Below are 22,631 nucleotides of genomic sequence, written 5' to 3'. Positions count from 1 at the left end.
TTGATTGAAATAATGTTAAACACTTATAAAAAATCCACTTCTTCTGTACACAAATCTGTTTCAATCGATCAGGTATTTAAACAGACAGACTGCCAGTAAATATAGCATGAATAGATTTATTTACTTTACTGTCTCATTCACTAAAGGTGTAACAGGTTTTCAAGATTTGCATTATTCAGACAGAAGTTGTGCGTCATTCTAAAGGTCTTTTTGGGTGCTAGTAAGAATGTTTTATAGTTACAGACATCTTTAATAATGTCAATTTTATGGCCAAAATGTATTAAAATTTTCCCTTTGTAAAATTCTGCCCCATGAACTCTTTTTCTAAAAATATCATTTTTACAAAACACTGTTGCTTTATGCTTACTATTTTATAAATAACAATACATCAACATATCAAGCAAAAACTGGAATTTTATATGTTTTCAGTGTTCCAAATGCATGTACCTGTATTATCAAAATCATTTTTATGGCAATACATTCAAAACTTATCAGGCTATTTTGAAATTTATTACTCTTCCGAGTTCTTTCAATGATTTATAATAACTTATATTTACAGAGAAATCAAAGAAAAGTTGTGTTAATGAAAAGCTTGATCTAACAGTAAGTACTTGTAAATTAAGCTGCATTATATATCCCTATCAAGTTTAACCTGAACATTGGACAACATTATATCTCAATAATGAACCGCTGTCTATACAGTATTTCTATTGTGAAGTTGCACACATGCACAAAACAAAATCGTTCAGCTTATCTTGATATTTTTATGTCATACGATCATTTTTGTTTGAAAAAAAACAGGAAAAAGGATCCTGTCCGAATTTTGTGCCAAATATTTTTCTCACGTAATACAGAGGTCTTTACCAAAACATGTTATTCTTTTGCCAAAACTGACAATACCAAGGTGAAAACAACATATTGAAGACTGGCAACTGTGTATGCCAGTGATTTTTTTTCATAAAAAATAAGGTCTGATAACAAATAAAGAAGACCAGAAAAGGTATAATATATTTACAGTTTATTTTGTGCTGCTATATACACAATGTCATAAAAGGTCACATTTTCTGATATTAAATTGTTTTATTGTTTATAGTTTCAATTCTAGTATTAATTCTTAAAAAAATTCTTTTAACACCACAAAACTTAAGATACAGATTCCCTGCATCTGTTATAAGATTCCTTCATGTGTGATTTGAATGAAAATCTTTTTAAAGAAGCACAAGTATGGCATATGCTAGTACATATACTAGAACTTGAATAGGTGGTGTAAGTTAGAACTTAAATTAATGGCATATGCTAGAACTTGAATAGATGGCATAAGTTAGTACTTAAAGGTCCAATACTAAGGAAAGTGAACATTTTAATTTCTTTTAAAAAGCACAGAAACTATTTCATTTTATTGGAAAATGAAAGTTGATATGTAGAAATTCGAAATAAATCGCAGTATATGTACAATTATTTTTCTATGAAGTATGAAGAAAGTTAAAAAGACATGGGGGGTCATTCTGTCGATTCATTGAAATTTCATTATAATACACATACATTTCTTTGAGTTCCAAAGACCTTCTGTAAATTTTGACCTGCCAATCTTCATTATTTAGTGTCTTGCAGAAGTCTATGCACTGGCTATGAAAAAAATTGCCAACTCACTTTCCCTTAGTAATGGACCTTTAATTTAGTGAAATATGCTAGAACTTGAATAGGTGGCATGAGCTTGAACTTAAATTAGTGGCATATGCTAGAAGATAAATATGTGACATGAGCTAGAACTTGAATAGGTGGCATATGCTAGAACTTGAATAGGTGACATATGCTAGAACTTGAATTGGTGACATATGCTAGAACTTGAATTGATGACATATGCTAGAACTTGAATAGGTGACATGAGCTAGAACTTAAATTAGTGGCATATGCTTGAACTTGTATAGGTGACATATATGCTAGAACTTGAATAGGTGACATGTGCTAGAACTTGAATATGTGACATGAGCTAGAACTTAAATTAGTGGCATATGCTAGAACTTAAATTAGTGGCATATGCTAGAACTTAAATAGGTGACATATGCTAGAACTTGAATAGGTGACATGTGCTAGAACTTGAATGTGTGACATAAGCTAGAACTTAAATTAGTGGCATATGCTAGAACTTGAATAGGTGACATGAGCTAGAACTTTGAATAGGTGGTATAAGTTAGAACTTAAATTAGTGGCATATGCTAGAACTTGAATAGGTGGCATAATTATGCTAGAACTGGAATAGGTGACATGAGCTAGATCTTAAATTTGCGGCATATGCTAGAACTTGAATAGGTGGCATAATTATGCTAGAACTGGAATAGGTGACATGAGCTAGAACTTAAATTTGCGGCATATGCTAGAACTTGAATAGGTGGCAGAATTATGCTAGAACTTGAACTGGTGACATGAGCTGGTACTTAAATTAGTGGCATAAGCCAGATTTTGAACAGATGGCATAAGCTTGATTTTGAAAAGACGGCATAAGGCCTAAAAAAAAAATGTTTGTTTCCTGTTACATGCTGAAAAAAATAGGGGTCGGTAGGTAGGAAATTTTTTTTTTTCTTTTTTTTTTTTTTAGTAGGTTTCAGAACATTTCAGTGTTTAGTAACCTTATTATCGCCAATTAACTGCCTAATCAGGCCTCGACCATAACTTTTTTCAGCAGTTGCCAGCAGGTTCACCAACTGCTAAAATCTAGTAGACCTGCTCAGACTTCAGTGGACCTCCAATTCTATCTCATAAATTGTGATGCTGTAGCATCATAACTTCATATGACTCAAAGAAACAGGACTTATTTCTAAAATAATTAAAAATGGAAGACTGTAGCAATCTGTTATCCCGAAAAATAATTATTTTGAAAAGTGTCCCAAAATATGGACACAATCATCATCCTCCCGACCAGTGTTGAAAGTGAAAAAAAAAACATCAACAATTATCGGTAATCATTCTGATGATAAACTAAGTAATTGGCCTCGTTTTCATCATCAATTAACACCCTCTCAAAGAGCTAAAAGAAGTGTGTCGGTTATTGTGGCATCTGCAGTGGAGATCAAAGCGGTATAGTTTTCCCGAGATTGTCATTGCATTACGTCATGTTTTCGCACCATGTGACACATCACTGTCTGATTGTACTTTCTCGATTCCTTTAATTGTTGAGAAGAAATCAGTAAAAAAGTTTTTTCTTGAATTTTTTAAAAGCGAATGTGCAATATCCCGAATAAACTGACATGTAAATGTGTCAGACCGTGAACGATGATGACCTATTTGCCCTCAAGAAATTTACATTATTGTTTGAGAAGAATATCTAACAAAGTGTTGTGTCAAAAAATATATGTACGAAGAATCATTTAAAACTTATTAAAAATCGCAACGACATCATACTGCTTCATTTTAAAACCACATTTCTATTTACGTTCATGAGGTCACGTAACCTATTCTGCCGTGCTAACAGAAATCTGTTTGCCAAAAAATCGTTTTACTCCATGTTTTTAAATTGCTGCCGCTTTTTCATTATTTAAGATTTTTTAATTGTGTTTTTTGTACTTTCTGGTCAAAAGTCCGAATTTAATTACCATAGTATGTACCATTTATTTACTTTAAAAAGGAAATAAATAATCAAGATCGCGCTGTTTGAAATTTTACAAAACATTATATGAAAATTTGATCGTTTTTAAAGAATTTTGCCTACATTCCTGTCAATATCTTATTAAAATTGTTATAGAATTCAAACTGTATTAGTTCTCAAGCGGTGTTGAAAATCTGAAGCAATTATATTAAAAAATGAATGCACTATGCGTGTTTTTTGTGTCAAAAGTAACTGCGATGTAAAATAAGTAGTAGTCGGCGCGTGGCGTGATTGACATCTGTCAGTAGCTAATAAGTACATGACGCTCCGCCTACTGCCATACTTCCGCTTGTGGCGGTGAACAGTATTGAAATTCACCGAGATTTTGATTGACAAGGGGCAGAACTTTTGAACTCGATATGCATCAAAGAAAACTTCTCGATTTTCGCGAGTGAAAACCCAGAACCTCGAGTCTACCGAGAAACTGGCTTTTCGCCATGTTGTTTCATGTCGACGGAACCAGGAACGCTCGTTACTATGCGCGACGAGGTCGGGTACAACTAAATTATCCCTATCCCTATAATCAATAAAGATATGATCAGAATCTCGACCCATAAAAAAATTGCGGTCGGCAGTAAAAACTTACGGTTGGTCGGGTTACAGGAAACAGACATATTTTTTTTTTAGGCCTAAGCTAAAACTTGAAAAGGTAGCATATGCCATCACTTGAATTGAACTTGAACAGTTTCTTGAGAAATTAGGAGAAAGTGAAACCTACTTAAGCTCAGCAAGTATTGATCTTGTAAATATAAGATGTGCTTAACAGAAACTGTCACTGCATATCCATTATGTAATATTTCTGTCTGGATGGCTTGAAAATGGTGGCAAATCAATCTCCCAGCAAATTGTGAATTATCTTATTGTGCTGGGTTTAAAGTTGCACCAACAAAATTTACAAAAAAAAAGTTCAGCTTTTAATGATGAAATAGACCTAAGGTACAAATATTACCCTTACTAAAGTTCTTCAAATGAACCAATCTACATTCTGTGAGTGTCATTCAGTCAGCTATCTAAACCACTCTGTCAAGGTGGTTCCTTACATTTTTCATAAATCAAAGAAAGATCACATACATTCATTTGCTTCAAAGGGAAAACTTACATTATAATGGAGAAATATAGACAAGAGGGCCATGATGAAAAAAAGAAAAAATTCTTACAAGATACAGATATGTCAAAATACACCTAAAAATTGGAGGTACCATCCATGTTGTACCACAGAAAAGTGGTCTCAGTTTTTCCCTACGGCCAATAAAAAAATTTACTAAATAAGCTATTTATAGTAACATAAAAGGGAAGTAATAAAAAAAATACTGTAAGCAACAAAAGAAGGATCTGCCAAGTAAAAACAAGAGCACTGCAATGCAATGCAAATGCAGAGCAATATTCACATAAAACAAAAGTCATATGACCTTTGACCCCTAAGTGTGAAGTTGACATTGAATTTAGCCATCTGAAACATGCGCTCTGCACATCCTTTCAATGAGTGAACATTTGTGTCAGGTTTCTCTAAAATCCATCAAGGGGTTCAAGAGTTACAGAGCGTAAGGGAAATTGCTAACCAACACACAGACAGGCTGAGGGACACCAAGGCGATAACATAATACGTCCCTGTGGGCGTATAAAAAAAAATCGAGATCTTATGGTGATACAAGTTGTGTGCAAGTTTGGTTAAAATCAAATCATTAATGAAGCTGCTATTGTGCAGACAAGGTCAAAATAGCCAATTTTGGCCTTTTCAGGGGCCATAACTCTGGAACCCATTACGGGATTTGGCCGGTTCAAGAATGGAATCAAGATCTTTTGGTGACACAAGTTTTGTGCAAGTTTGATTAAATTCAAATCATAAATGAAGCTGCTATTGTGCAGACAAGGTAAAAATAGCTAATTTTGGCCCTATCAGGGACCATAACTCTGGAACCCATTATGGGATCTGGCCTGTTCAAAAAAGGAACCAAGATCTTATGGTGACACAAGTTTTTGTGCAAGTTTGGTTAAAATCAAATCATGAATGAAGCTGCTATTGTGCAGACAAGGTCAAACTAGCTAATTCTGACCCCTTCAGGGGCCATAACTCTGGAACCCAAAATGGAATCTTGCCAGTTCCAGAAAGGAACCAAGATCTTATGGTGATACAAGTTGTGTGCAAGTTTGGTAAAAATCAAATCATACATAAATAAAGCTGCTATTGTACAGAGAAGGCCAAAATAGCTAATTTTGGGCCTTTCAGGGGCCATAACTCTGGAACCCATAATGGAATCTGGCTAGTTCCAAAAAGGAACCAAGATCTTATAGTGTTACAAGTTGTGTGCAAGTTAGGTAAAAATCAAATCGTAATAAAGCGCTATTGTGCAGAAAGGTCAAAATAGCTAATTTTGGGCCTTTCAGGGCCATAACTCTGGAACCCATAAAGAATTGGCTAGTTCAAAAGGAACCAAGATCTTATGGTGATACAAGTTGTGTGCAAGTTTGGTAAAAATCAAATCATAAATAAAGCTGCTATTGTGCAGACAAGCTCAAAATAGCTCATTTTGGCCCTTTCAGGGGCTATAACTCTGGAACCCATAATGGGATCTGGCCAGTTCAAGAAAGGAACTGAGATCTTATGGTGATACAAGTTGTGTGCAAGTTTGGTTAAAATAAAATCATAAATGAAACTACTATCGTGCAGACAAGAAATTGTTGACGGACGGACGCACGGACGGACTGACGACGGACGAAGGGTGATCACAAAAGCTCACCGTGTCACTATGTGACAGGTGAGCTAATAAAACTAGAGCTGCTTTTGAGAAAAGCGCATGTCTCCCACAACTGTCTAATCATCTAAATAGCAAGTCAGTCTTTATATACTGTTTACTCACTACAAATATACCTTTGAAGAGTAAAAAGACTGACTTTGGGTTATTCAAGGGCCATAATTCTGAAGTGCTTTGGGCGATTTGGCTAGTTAATGAACTTGGCTGAGGAGTTATGGTCAAAAACATTTCGTTAAAGTTTGGTGAAGATCGGATGAGAAATGTTCGACTTAGAGCGCGGACAACAGTAAAATGGCCGATTTTCGGTAATTCAAGGGCCATAATTCCAAAGTGCCTGGGCCGATTTGGCTAGTTATCAAACTTGGTCGAGGACTTACGGTCAAACACATTTTGTTCAAGTTTTGTGATGATCGGATGAGGAATGTTCCACTTAGAGTGCGGACAAGAGTAAAAAGGCTGATTTTCGGTAATTCAAGGGCTATAACTCCAAAGTGCCTGGACCAATTTGGCTAGTTATCAAGCTTGGCCGAGGTCTTATGGTCAAACACATTTAGTTCAAGTTTGGTGAAGATCGGATGAGAAATGTTCGACTTAAGAGTGCGGACAAGATTTGTGACAGACAGACACACACACAGACTGGAGTAAATCAATATGTCTCCCACATCAGTGTGATGGAAGACATAATACTCTGCTTTGTTCAAAGACAAAATTCTGACAGAAATTTTCAATTCAGTCAATTAATTGGACTGTCTCTTATCCAATCTCCCTGGAGCCCTGAATATTGAACTGTTTTGCTTTAACTTTTCTGTTAGAACGAAGCATAATATAATTCATTTATGTACTTAGTTATTGATTGGCAATTTGATTAAAAACCAGTCAATTTTCTAGAGATAATTCAGTTCCACGTGATCTATACTAAGTTATTTTCTTGTAAAAGTACTAAGTGACTTTAGAAATCTGTTCTGCATGAAAGCAGAGGTCACTTAATGCTATTAACACTGCAATTTAGACTTGCACAAATTACAATTTAAGATATTTAAACTTGCATGTGTGATGCTGAACTTTGGCACACTTTCTTGATGCTGAATAGCACTAATCATGATTTTCTCCAACAGAAAATTCACATTCAAAACTGGGTAGTGTACCATTTTGGTAAAGATGTTGATAAAACAGGTCCCTATCTTTGATACACTTCTTTAAGACAATCAGCAATGTCTAGAAAAACTGCTTATCTTTAAAAACCCGACTAGACACAAAACACACATAGGAATGGCAAAATGACCCTTTCTGCACTAGGTGCTCTGTGGTCCTAAACATAATGATTTATCAACGTCCAATTAAACAGTGTAATTTAGTTTCCTTATTTGTAAGTGAAGTAATGTAGTAGGTCTTACATCAAGGTAAAGCCATCAATAACAGGCCACGTCACAGGAAGGAGACAAACTATAGTTAATGACCATGTTTATATTTCATGACAATTCTTGTCCATATCCATTTTCAAGGCTTTTTCACTGTTATCACGCTCTATAGCAGGCACTCCCCGTTAGATAGGGATATTGCATCATTTCGCACCTAACGATAAACATGACTGCTGTTTGACATTGGACTTTTTTTATTTCATATAAAAATATACATTAATCTTCAATTCACTGACGTCAACATTTCCATTTTTGGCAAATTAACAATTTGGCTGTGTTTACATTTTGTGTTATCTCTTTTATATCTAACCAGAGACTTAAATATGAATGAAATATCTGACTATTACAATGAACAAGACAAACTTGGTAGGTTTTTAATGCTATCAATGTTTCAACGCTTCTGTATAACTTGAATGTACTGATCAGATCAACGATAAATCAAAAATAAAATGACAGTTTATCATTTTGTGGACTATCTTCTTAATCTCTCTAGAATCTCTTGTCTGATTTTAAGGATAGGTTAAAATAAAGTAACTCAGCAAAACATAACTAAATGTATTCAATGGGCAACTTGAGCCGACTGTTTTCCGATGTGAATTATCATTCCACTGCCATTGTGATCTGTTGTATCATGTACAATACCCTTGTATTTTTTTTGTATTCAAAAATCAATACCTTGAGACCCCTACAAACTGGCACAATCAATAGAATGGTGTCTGAGTTGGTAAAGGGGAAAAAAGTTGATTTGGAAGAGGCCTTCCTTTTTCTACATGTACTGTTTCCAATTAAGTTATTTTTTATATTTCAAGCCCAGTAACAAAGACAGTAACAAAGACAGTAACAAAGACAAAATTCCATGTTTCCCTTCATAATTAACTATGAGTTTCCTAGGCGCAAAAAATTGCTGTAATTTTCACCATGTGATACACCTTTTTGGCCAGATAATTTTTTTGACAATGAATTGCCCTTAGTCTGCTTTCAAAATGAGTGACCAAAATATTTTTATACCTCTCTTTAATGTTTCCATCAATGACTATTAAAGGCAGCCTGACAATCAAGAGCAGATACAAAAGCAACAAGAACTAACTCACTATCACACCCAATTTTGTCTTATATGAATACTTTGATGATTCAAACAGATACAGAATAAAAACTATGTGTCCATAGGGCACTGGTGCCCTCTTGTCACTGTACATGGTTTCATGACCCTAGATGAAATATTTTTAATACATATGAAATATAAACCTACTTTTTGTGTATTGTTCACTTAGTTAAGGACCATAACTCTGGTCTGACTGAGAGAAATACCAATTAAAACCCAGTTGCACAACTTCATATGCTGAATAACAATCCTGTGAGGAATGATGACTCTAGGTCAGATTTTTATTTGAGCTATGCACAACACAAATTTGGACGGACGGACAATCTGACTTACAGACAAGGGCAAATAAATTAATGATTAAGGGCAAATAAATTAATGATTAGTGCAAACACAACCCTGCATCTTATATAACTAATACTTTGAAATAATAGAACTTGTTATAAAAGCCTCCTGAATTTTTAAGTAACTAATACTGTGAAATTAATCATAGCCTGTGTCAGCACAAAATGGATGATACATCTCCTCTAAGCACCTTAACAAAGCAACAGTGCATGTGAAATGCTACCTCCATGTCTAATGAGACTCAAGGTTGTTTTGTAAACAAAGGTAAGATAAACGTGAACACTGTCTGGTGAAACAGTCCTTTTTCATGGACAAAAAGAAGTAAGGATAAAACATTTAAAACATGTGTCATGAAACTGTTTCTGTCCCAACACTGGATGGTAGCCAGAAAATGATCCTGTCCTGATACTGGTTCCCAATCAATACATTATGTGTATATTTTGTACCTTATGTATCTGAAACATTCTTCCCTCATTCTAGCAAAATTTCTATAAACTTCATTATCAAAATGTGGACACTGGTTATTTTCAATTGGAACAGCCTCAAGGGCAGTGCCCCATGATCTTGGTAAAGTTGTGAATGTCAACAAACATCTTGCTAGGCAAATTATCTTACTGTTAATCAATTGAGAGAATCAACTTACAGTTCGTTTTTGTAAACACCATGTTTGTAAACATTAAAGATTGCGTTTTGTAACCTTAACTCTGGCTTCCATAATTTAGTGTTTCTAGTAGAAGAAAAACGTGAGCTCAAGCTAAAACAAAAAATTATCAGAAAGTAGTAAGGTCATTTTGTAAGTAGAGAAATTTTGAAATTGAAGACCTGTAAACATGTATGACCTAATAATCAAACTGTACAAACTAACATAAACAGTAAACATCTGACTTGAGAAGAAATTATTTAGCTGAACAACTTTAGTTCAATTTATACTTAATCACATTTACTGACTGTAAAGGAAATATGTCCTATATCTAAATCACTGTCATGTCTGGTTTCCTGAAAAACTGGTGCTACTGTTAGATTTGCATGTGCTTTTATGATCCTAGCTGTGTTCAAACCTGTGACCATGATGAGCCACAGACATTGTAACCACTAACCCCACTTAGTCAACCTACCTCCTCCATTACTATAGGCGAGGTACGGGAAGCGCCACACATTACCCAGCCCCACAGAGTACCCGAGCAATGACATAAGGAAGTCGAATCTACCGCCCCAGTTGCCACGGTCCGGTACGTCTGTAACATTACCAACAAGGTCATCATCAAGTGGTGTCAACACAGCTGTACTTGATACATCTTGGACCAGACTCTCATTTGGGTTCTGAAATATTTACAGTGTTGTTTTTTTTCTTGTGAACAGATGCACAAAATTATATTCTTCCAACAGAGGAATGGAAATACTTAAAAGTTTCGACCAGCATGAAAAATGACATAAAATCTTTTTAAAATTCATTTGAATATCCATCTATGTACACAACAATACAAGTTACTGACCTGTCAAGAAAAATGAAGCCTGACATCTGAGCTAGAGGTCTTAGTATGAATAAAAAATTTATAGAGGGTAAAAGAAAAATTACCTTAAATCTTTTACCTCCAAGTTTGGTATTTTTGTTGGGTTTAAACCAACACAATTTATATGGTGACTTTTCCAGCTTTTGTTCGTTGAGGCACTGTTTCAGGCATAGGAGAGCAAGCACATACACACACATTTATGCAGACACATACAGGGGTAATACTATATGCCCCCCACAACCCCTCACCCCCTTCTGCACCGCCTAAATTCTTACAAACAGATGAACACTGCGATCTGCAGGATAATCCACTTGTTTTGTTTTTGTTGGTTTAATGTCAAACCAATACCATTATAGGTCATACTGCGGCCTTCCAGCATTGCATGGTGGAGGAAGACCCCAGGTGCCACTCGGGGCATTATTCTATCATGGGCGGGCACCTGGATAGAACCACTGTCCTTCCGTAAACCAGCTGGATGGCTTCTTAAAATGAAGCATTCTGTGCCCCAAGTAAGGCTCAAACCCATATCACAGAGGGGCAAGTAATTCGAAGTTAGCGACCTAAACCTCTTGGTCACGGAGCCTCTATTTGGTCAAAAAGTTACAAAGCACTCAACTGTTGCAAAAACAGACAGAGTGGACTTCTAGACTAGAATCTGTCTAACTGCATGGACTGGTTTAAAACAAAATCATGCCCATGGTATAATTTCATAACATGGAAACGCATGTATATTTGGAGCATGTTGCTGGATATTCAAAATACAAGTACAAAAGAATGTCATTTTGGACAGGCCTTAGTATAGGTATTCTGTATAGTGTCACAAAAGGAGGTCTTGACATTACATTTCCCTCAAAGTAATAATCCCTCAGTGAAATGTTATGTGGCCCAACAGGTGAAAATAAAACAGTTTTTCACAAAAGAAAATTGTGATGTTAATATTTTATGTTCTTAATATGACAGGCTATAAATTTCATGTTTCATGCGTATATGAACAGCATTTTAATATCCACATGCAATGTTGCATCATCCTAGGTAAAAAATGAGAATTACATCTCTTCAGACTGTAATAAACATTATCAACACATACAGTTATGTATGACAGATTGTTGCATTCTTCCAAAGCTTTCCTTAAGGCAACACAGCCTACATATATGAATGCTACACCTCATGTATTTGCTGAGGCACCATGGCACACCATAAATGAACTCTACACCCTTGTTTTTGCCGGGGCAACACAACCTACCATAAATGAATTCTACTCCCCAAATTTTCAATGGGGGCAAAACATCCTACCATGAATGAATTCTAGATGGGGCAAAACATCCTACTATAAATGAATTCTAGACCCCAAATTTTCAATAGGGCAAAACATCCTAACATAAATGAATTCTACACCCATGTTTTTGCTGAAGCAACACAGCCTACGATACCCGTGAGAGGAGGTTTGAACCAAAAGGTGTGGGCAAGAGGTTTGAAATCAGCAATCACTCTGCCATAGAGACCTCACTATGAATTAAAACAATGAAAGGATTTCAGGTATAAGCTAAATGGTCAACAATTTCAATCAGTTCTATTAACTGGTTCAACTTGAATTGAAACAAGTACGTTATATCTTTTGTCTTCATCTGTTTTGCCCTACAAGATTTCTGTTTTAAGTTTGTCAGTAATGTGGCCATTTCTCACTTTGTGAAGGCAGACCTGTTACCCTTCTGTGCATTACTTCAAGGCAAGCACGGGGGGCAGAATCTGCACCTTTCCCAAACAAACTACATGTTTTTCTCATTATGACATTTTTTATCTATTCTGAGGCTCGTACTAACATGGTGAGGAGATTACAAGTGATTCAAAGTCATTAAGTATAAACACTTTGCAGAAGAAACCCTTTCCAGAGCAGGAAGAAGAAATTAACTGAAGACACAAGTCATGCTAGACAAGTTTATAGGTAAATCTCAGGATATTGAGTGAAATGCACCCCATCAATTATATAATTATAAAATGCATAATATAATATGCACCAAGTCAAACATTTTAATGAAGACAAGCACCCATGTACTGCAATAAAGCAACATTTTTGGGTGATTTATGCTTTCTATAAGCAAAATACAAACACTAACTGTACAACAGTACAAACAAACCTGAGCCTAAGACCACTTATATCATTTTTTGTATTTGTACCAGAAATAATTAGCTTAACAGGAGCACCGCCTTGCGGGTTCAGACGCTCATCTGATTTTTTTGTCTCTGTATAATAGTAATATTACCCTATCCATTATTTTTAAGTCCAAAAGGGGCTGTAATTCTTGAAAAAAGCAATGCAGAGTTAAGGTACTTGCTGTGCAGAGTCAGCTTTTAAATGGCGAATAACTGCTCCAAGTTTTAAAGCAATAGCTTTGACCATAAAGGAGAAAAGTTGACCTAAACACAAAACTTAACCAGGAAATCTGATATTTTCTAAGTCCAAAAGGGGCCATAATTCTTGCAAAAAGCTTGACGGAGTTATGATTCTTGCTGTACAGAGTCAGCTTTTGTTGGTGAACAAGTGTTGCAAGTTTCAAAGCAATAGCTTTAAAAGTTTAGGAGAAAAGTTGACCAAAACATATAATTTAACCAAGAAATCTGATATTTTCTAAGTCCAAAAGGGGTCATTATTCTTGCAAAAAGCAGGACGGAGTTATGTTTCTTGCTGTACAGAGTCAGCTACTGATGGTGAACAAGGTTGCAAGTTTTAAAGCAATAGCTTTGATAGTTTAGGAGAAAAGCTCACCTAAACATAAAACTTAACCAGGCAATGCCGACGCCGACACAGACACCGATCAAGTGATGACAATAACTCATCTTTTTTTTTTTTCAAAAAATCAGATGAGCTAATAAAAGGAAATTATTTTGAATATCAGCCCTAAATTACTTAATAATGTAGTGGACAATTTTGTCCAGTGTACACAATTAAGTGCTATTCTAACAGACACACAGATTACTTAACCTAAAGTTTGTTCACAATTGGGAGGAGACACTGTTCCTGAACCATATCTTAAATGATTGTAGACACCAAAGACTCCTCCCAAAGAGCCAAAGAGACTCCACTGCGAAAAATATGTGCATATACGGGAGTATACGGTCCCGTATATGTCTAATATACAAATATCATATAAAGGGTATCTTTCCTGAAAGTATGATCAAAACCTACGCCTTAAACATACTTTTGGACCTTGACAATCCCTAACTTTGAATACTGACATAAACTGTTGAAACGTATTTATGCTAAGTATGAATGAACGGATCCATGTGAGAAAAACATGAATGCCCAATTAAAGAATGCGGGATTCCCGTATATGGAATGTTCCATATACGAGAAAAATGTTTCCGTATACGCCCATATATTAGGAGTATACGAATGCGTACACTCCCGTATACGGAACCATTTTCCGCAGTGCTCCTCGTACAACACTGTGCCTTTAAACATATAAAAGTACCTCATCTTCCATTGGGTACTGTCCCTTGTTCTGCGATTCATCCTTGTACCATGCCACACCATACTTTTTCTTGTCATCTTTGTGGTCTCCATCCCCGTACTTCTCTGTACCTCTCTGCAAAAGAACAAACTTCAAAAGTAAGGCAAAATAACTCACTGTACCATTATATTTCAATGACAATTTCAATCTGTCAGGACTTTTTTTCTAGGAGTTTTCTGAAATACAGTATAACAAAACTGTGCGAGTTTTTAGACTGCAAACTACTTTTCTCTGGGAAATGTTTTAAAAGATCGGGCACTCCTTTGAAAGAACACAGTATACGGTTATTCTTGAATGTACTGGTCTGAACTTACTATGAAAGTAATTACCATGTGCTCAATTTCATCATCCATTGATTACCTAAATGACTAATTAACCTTTAACACTTTTCTCAGAAACTGCTTAATAATGAATCAACTAATCAATAAACAATAGTACCGTGACCAATATTCTTTTCATCTTCCAGTTATCTAACATGATTCAATCTCTCTGGTTCACTTGGAGGCTCAAATACTCAATTCAATCTTCTATTGCATCACTCTATCTACCCTGTCAATTGTCTAGGGATTGCTATTTGTGAAGGAACTATCATTTCTTATGTTTAAATTTCTTTAAAGAGGGCTTCAAACGTTAGGATATAAATATTCCTAATATAGGCTATAGAATTATATTGCAGCCATTTATTCGAAATAATCCAGAACATTACAACCAATATTTTCATATTTCCAATGAATGTACTCAGGTCTACTCAGTATTCATGATATTCAATGGTACAATTTGTAGACAGTATAAAAATACCAGAACTGTCTGGCAACACAGTTTTCACCCAGTACAAAATCATATATACCTAGTGTTGACTGGTACAACAGTGAAAACAGCACAGAATAAGCTCATGTGTAATATTAGACCACAAAATGAGGGATTGGTTGAATTTCCTGCCTGTTGGTCTTACAGTTTTATACAGCATTTTATTTACATTGAGGTATATCATTTATCCGAAGTATTCATTTATATCAAAGATTTTCGTTTACACCAAAAACATTTGTTTATACTTACAAAGATTACATTAAAATTTTAAACTAAAGGTATTTCATTTACTAATACCAAACTTTCATTTGTACCTGTAGCATTTCATATGACACCCAATGCAGCATTTTTTCCCAAGCATTTCAATTATGTGCAAGTATGAGCAGTTTATAGTATAATATTCCAGTTTGTCACAATAAATATTTGTGTGTAGTACCATTTTAGCAGTTTCAGTTAAATCTATAATAGAATTATCTCAAATCTTTGTCTGTTTCTTTGTTTTGAGTTAAGCAACGTTTTTCAACAGTATTTCAGTTATCTATTTAAAACCCATTTATGCCCAGTAGACTCTTCTATCCTTATCAGTTGGACTAGCCTAGAATTTTTAGAATTTTTAAGAGAAATTTTTAATAAGCAAACTGAAGACCCTGATCAGACGCTGCATTATGCGGCATCTGATTTGGGTCTACGCTGTTTGCAAAGGTCCATTTTAAGGGACGCTAGGCATAAATGGGTTTTAAGAGCAAGCAGATAACCTAACCATTGTTCTCTCAAAGACAAAATGACTTCAGACACAATGTCTTTTATCAAAGCATCATGGAGACCACAGGACTCAACTGTGGATTCAACTCACAACCCCGTGATCTGTCAACCTACTCTCCTCTTCCTACTGAGCTAAACAAGTGGGCTTATCTCATATCTTCCACTTCTATATAAAATAAGAAAATTTTTCAAAGAACTGTTAAGTCTTAAAATTATACTGCCTCAATGTAGACTTATACTTTCAGCAACCTGTCAGTTCTATAAAATAGCCTATATAAAGTACTTTCACATTCATCGATCAATACTTAGAGATCTATTGTAACATTCCCATGTACTTGTCTTGCATAATGATCCACAAATGGAAATAAACAATACAAAAATAGCAAGAAACGTGTAAGGTGAAAATGTGCGACAAACATATTTCTGTAATAGGGCTGTGCATGTCAACAAGAACCAAGACAAGAGCACCGCCTACAGGTGCCATTGCTCGTCTGCAAGTGCTGGACAGTATGTAAGAAAAGTAGGGATGGGAACGAATACTGAAATCAATATTCGAATATTCGGTTTGCCATATTCGAATATTCGATTTGTTTTAATGGAAGCTTTAAATTCTTATTAAGTGATTGGCATATACACAACGTATTTATTTGTTTAAAGCGTGGATCATCGTACGTAGTAAGGCCAAAAAATGTTTGTTTCGGATAACCCGATTCTAGCTGGCAAAACCCGCCGATCCTAGCATTTTATTTCACGATTCTGTCAGTATAATCATGAACATATTTAACTAATTCAATGTTTTAGCTTCAAAATGATACAAAAAATCGAAACGATTATAATTTAGACCATCGCCATTTAATCTAAATATAGCCGGTTGTCCCATTTAAACACGTGACGCGCTGTTGTATTACCGCCGCCATTTTGAAAATTTTCAACCAGCGTGTAAAAATCGTCGTGTAAAAAGCTAGTAAGGCAGACATAAACCTCCATCAACATAAACTTATGCATCTATTACATGTTATTTTTATTATTTATTATAAAGTACTTCAAAATTAAATTCGAATACGGCCGATTGCGGATGAAAACCGATTCTGCGGATGGTCTGAAACGTCGCACAAAATATTGTGAAAACATCGACAGTATCTACAAGTTTGGTATTGTTTTTGAAAAAAAAAAAATCTACAACTTGTTACATAAAACAGGCGCCAATAAAAATGAACAAAGAATAAAAAGATATCACATTTACGCCTAATACAAACTGTTAATCCGTAGTGGTGACCCCAGGTATATTATGCATCGCAATTTTCTTGTTAATTGGCCATCTTTTGACATGCATCTGACACATTGACGCCTGTTGCAAACTGTTAATCCGTAACCCCTGCCAATAATATACATTGCTATTTTCTTGTTAATTGGACATCTTTTGATACGCGATAAACAAACATGACATTGTTTTATTCTGTAGAATTAGCATGCTTATATTGCCAAAAATCAATGATACTACTTTTGAAAAAAAAAAAATACAATAATTTACGAATATTCGAATTTGATTTTCATATTCAAATATTCGACCGATTCCATCCCTAAAGAAAAGAAATAAAGTTCAGCATTTCTAAGTACAAGAAAGACCATAAATTCTGACAAAAAGCAAGTTAGAGTTATGGATCTTGTCCTACATAGTCATCTAATGATATTAAACAAGGTGCAAAGCTGTAGCTCTTATAGTTTTTGAGAAAAGGTGGACCTAAACAAAAATTTTAACCAAGAATCAATTTTCTATTTATACATCATCATTATTGACCAAACAAATGTGCCTAATGCCTACAAGTATGCCAGCATAGAGTTAAATCTACACCATTTTCTTACTCTTTTACTGGAAACACAGCATGTGCTACCTATTTTTATCTCCAAAATATGAAACTTACACAAAGAATACATGATGATTAGCTGATAAGTTAAAAGAAACACACACACTTACTGAGAGTACTCCATTACAATTGTCAGTCATGCCTTAAATACAAAACAAATGTTCCAGTCAGCTCTGATTCATGCTTTGTTTATAAAATATTCCTGATAAACCATTCACAGATCCTGTTACATGCAATGTGTAGCAGAAACCAATACTATAGCAGCCAATTTCAGTGCCACAGGAATCTTTCTTGCATCATATATTATTTCCACACATTCTACACAGAACAGTGCATGCCAGGAGGCTGCTTGTAACTAGTATATGCATGATAATTTATATAAATGTGTTAATTTTTCATTCTCATACCTGACACACATACCATAATACAGAAAATAAAATTACAGTTGGAAAATGAAATTATAGCCGATTTTTTCAATTTACACTAGTTAAACTGTAGAAGTGGGCCTAGCCTTGCTCAAGTCTCAAGGTTACAAGGCCTGATTAAAGTGTACTTAACAGTTTCTAAGTAATAAATTGTGAACTGGCTATTAACCATGTTTTTTTATTTCAAGGATTGTATTTTGATAACATCTGTTTTAAGTTTCAGTTATTTACAAACCAGAGTTCACAAAACGGTCAGGTATTAAGTTATTAGTACAGAGTCAAAGTCTCACTGTTGGTGATTTGCTCAAAAAATCACTGAAACTGACAAAAATCATTATTTTGCTTAAGCACAGACACCCCACACTGTCCCACAGAACTATCAATTTTTCACAGTGACATCAATGTCACACCCCCAACATTAAGTGACCATTGAAATAAATTCATATATTTTAGCTGCCTGTCAAGCTAAATATATAGCTGTAAAGACACTGGCCCAAAGTAACTACTTATCAAACTTGACATAAATTTTGGTAGACTACAAGCCCAAACAAACCATATCCAATTCTAACAACCAGGTTAAAAAGTTTCAAGAATAAACTATTTATAGTAGTAACACACTGGGAAGTAAGTCCACAAAAAATCTAAAGTTTTTTTCTATGTCCACAAAAAAAAACCCTTACCAGGTAGAGGTATATTAAAATACGATTTTTTCCACCTACCACACCGCCCAACAGCCCACCCGTAATGGGTGAAAATATAATACATCCCTTTTTTTTCAAAAGGGCGTATAAAAAGCACAATATTTGTCAGAAAAACTACAATTTTTCACAATAATGAGAAAATCATTATCAGTCTGCAGTCTAATTTAACTTGCATTATGCAGACAAAGTTCTAGAATATCTACATCTTCAAAATTTCTAATCTGTCCCAATGGTGTAATTATGCAAAAACAGGAAATACAAGAAAAACAGACCAACCTGCAAATGACAAAAAGCATACACGAATACAAAAGTAAGCTTGGCAACAGAACTACATTTTGGAACAAAACATGCGTATAATTTATATTTCCTATTGGCTATAGAACGTTTCCACTAGAACAATATCTCAACAAAACAATTTGATTTATTCTTGTGTTATCCTGAAAATATGTATTCACTAATGTCCCTAATGTTCCGCTACAATACATTTACATTATATATAATACCAACCCTGAACTGTTGTCTTGGACCATCAAATGAAACTATCAATGAATTTTAATTGAAGTCTAATATCTTAGAAATACAAAATGGGCAATAAATCAATTGCACCTTCTATGTTCCATCAAAAATCCATATGAAACAGCCTCTTTACTTTAGTATGTTCAAAAAAAACATAATTTATTTTACACATTCATCAAAATCAATCAGGCCCATATAAAAATTACTGACAGACAGACTGATTCCCATATCCCCATATGACAGCCAAAATGCGTTCCTAGATCCGAACATGCTTCCATTGAGGGACAACCACACTGCATTCCTATATCCCCTATATGTATCCACCTAGTGTCAAACCGACTGCATCCCTATTTCCCCCATATGTTTCCACCGAGAGTCAAACAGACTGCATTCCTATTTCCCCAAAATTCTTTCATCGAGGGTCAAACAGACTGCATTCCTATATCCCCTACATGCTTTCATCAAGGGTCAAACACACTGCATTCCTATAAACCCAATATATTTTCATCGAGGGTCAAACAGACTGCATTCCTATATCCCCATATGCTTCCACTGAGAGCCAAACAGACTGCATTCCTATATCCCCATATGCTTCCATTGAGGGTCAAGCAGACTGCATTCCTTATGCTTCCACTGAGAGTCAAATAGACTGCATTCCTATAAACCCAATATGCTTTCATCGAGGGTCAAACAGACCGCATTCCTTATGCTTCCACTGAGAGTCAAACAGACTGCATTCCTCTAAATTCATCGAGGGTCAAACAGACTGCATTCCTATATCCCCATATGCTTCCACTGAGGGTCAAACAGACTGCATTCCTATATCCCCATATGCTTCCATCGAGGGTCAAACAGACTGCATTCCTATATCCCCATATGCTTCCAATGAGGGTCAAACAGACTGCATTCCTATATCCCCATATGCTTCCAATGAGGGTCAAACAGACTGCATTCCTATATCCCCATATGCTTCCACTGAGGGTCAAACAGACTGCATTCCTATATCCCCATATGCTTCCAATGAGGGTCAAACAGACTGCATTCCTATATCCCCATATGCTTCCAATGAGGGTCAAACAGACTGCATTCCTATATCCCCATATGCTTCCACTGAGAGTCAAAAAAAAACTGCATTCCTATTTCCCCAAATTCTTTCATCCAGGGTCAAACAGACTGCATTCCTATATCCCCATATGCTTCCACTGAGGGTCAAACAGACTGCATTCCTATATCCCCATATGCTTCCATTGAGGGTCAAACAGACTGCATTCCTATATCCCCATATGCTTCCAATGAGGGTCAAACAGACTGCATTCCTATATCCCCGTATGCTTCCACTGAGAGTAAAAAAAAAAACTGCATTCCTATTTCCCCAAATTCTTTCATCCAGGGTCAAACAGACTGCATTCCTATATCCCCATATGCTTCCACTGGGAGTCAAACAGACTGCATTCCTATATCCCCATATGCTTCCACTGAGAGTCAAACAGACTTCATTCCTATTTCCCCAAATTCTTTCATCGAGGGTCAAACAGACTGCATTCCTATGTCCCCCACATGCTTCCATCGAGGGTCAAACACACTGCATTCCTATAAACCCAATATATTTTCATCGAGGGTCAAACAGACTGCATTCCTATATCCCCAATATGCTTCAATCGAAGGTCAAACAGACTGCATTCCTATATCCCCCACATGCTTCCATGGAGGGTCAAATAGACTGCATTCCTATATCCCCCACATGCTTCCACTGAGAGTCAAACAGACTGCATTCCTATTTCCCCAAATACTTTCATCGAGGGTCAAACAGACTGCATTCCTATATCCCCCACATGCTTCCATCGAGGGTCAAACATACTGCATTCATATAAACCAAATATATTTTCATCGAGGGTCAAACAGACTGCATTCCTATAAACCCAATATGCTTCCACTGAGAGTCAAACAGACTGCATTCCTATTTCCCCAAATACTTTCATCAAGGGTCAAACAGACTGCATTCCTATAGTATATCCCCCACATGCTTCCATCGAGGGTCAAACACACTGCATTCCTATAAACCCAATATATTTTTACTGAGGGCCAAACAGACTGTATTCCTATATCCCCAAATGCTTCCACTGAGGGACAGGAAGTAAATGACATTGGCACAGAAGCAGAGGAAGAATGTCAAAACCTTCTAGAAAAGCATTCACCTCAATCTGAACAAAAATTTTGCTATTTGATGCAGGATTGTATTAAGGTGGCAGCAGTTGTGTTTATGAATATATGTGTCATCAAATATAAATGTTAAATTATTATAATCTCTGTGTTTCTAAGGAAAAGATCAATAGAATATGATGTTAATCTCACAGAAGAAACATGTACTACATTAATTAACATAGTGGAAACATGTATATATTGCATTAATTAACAAAGAAATATATTCAGTTATGTAGTACATTCATTTGCAGTTACTATTCCCAATTGACATCATCCAGAGCATATTGTTTGTTATATTGTTTTTTTTGGAGGGGGGGAGGGGGGGTTGGGGGAGGCTGACTTTTTTCCAAAATTTACTTTTTCAGCCAAGACTCTATATGAAACATTACGCAATATGCAAACTCAATGCCTTTACGACACAATTTTACATAAATGTTACATTTTAACAAAAACATCCAGTATTTAAAACTTCCAAATTTATAAGTTTTCTGACATACTTTTTCCAACTGTCAAAGTCCCGGCCCCATTTCCAAATCAGTGGGGGAAAAACTCTTGCAAGATACTAGTTTAATTTTAACTGTCAAGACCATAAAAATGTTGCATGGGAAATTATGACAAAAACTATAAAAGTGAAAATATTGAAAATAACACAAAGTTCTGACAGAAAAAAAAATGACAACAATACATGAAAGGACAGTCAATATTTGTCAAGAGATAATAAGCTTTTCTGTCATAATTAACACAGTAACCCAGTCACCTGATTTCATTTTATTCCTTCATTCTAGCATATCACAGTCCTTATCAAAATTAACATATTGTACGAAATAATTTTATATTAACCAATACATATATTAGTATGAAAGCTCTTATCATAATTACCAATGATTTATCTATATATATCTTTTCAGTCAAATGTGTTTATGTGTCAATTAAAGTTAGTGGTACAGATATATCAATAATACTGTTATTGAGAAGCATGACAGTATCAGTTCATCTGAAAAGAGTAAGATCCAATTAAACCAAACATTAATAATACCATTTGTCCCACAGATATCAGAAATACTTACATGTACAA

The 22,631-nt window shown here is 35.3% G+C and overlaps 1 protein-coding gene across 4 annotated transcripts in view; it reads right to left on the bottom strand.

Annotated features, from left to right (window-relative positions):
* LOC123536128 (sodium- and chloride-dependent glycine transporter 1-like) overlaps positions 1-22,631 on the bottom strand; it is an 89,866-nt gene that overhangs the window by 49,977 nt on the left and 17,258 nt on the right. For 3 of the 4 annotated variants that reach the window (XM_045318960.2, XM_045318962.2, XM_045318959.2), the window contains exons 2-3: positions 14,240-14,353; positions 10,374-10,578 (exon numbers count right to left, since the gene is read on the bottom strand). In XM_045318960.2, the coding sequence (XP_045174895.1) occupies positions 10,374-10,578; positions 14,240-14,353 (319 nt within the window). Of the gene's footprint in view, positions 1-10,373; positions 10,579-14,239; positions 14,354-17,822; positions 17,926-22,631 lie in introns of those variants that run through there. The other variant, XM_045318961.2, reaches the window with a different exon arrangement.

Source organism: Mercenaria mercenaria, chromosome 17, assembly GCF_021730395.1.
Source record: "Mercenaria mercenaria strain notata chromosome 17, MADL_Memer_1, whole genome shotgun sequence".
Classification (NCBI taxonomy): domain Eukaryota; kingdom Metazoa; phylum Mollusca; class Bivalvia; order Venerida; family Veneridae; genus Mercenaria; species Mercenaria mercenaria.
The sequence above is the reverse complement of the archived record's forward strand: the minus strand, read 5'-3'. Positions and strand labels throughout refer to the sequence as shown.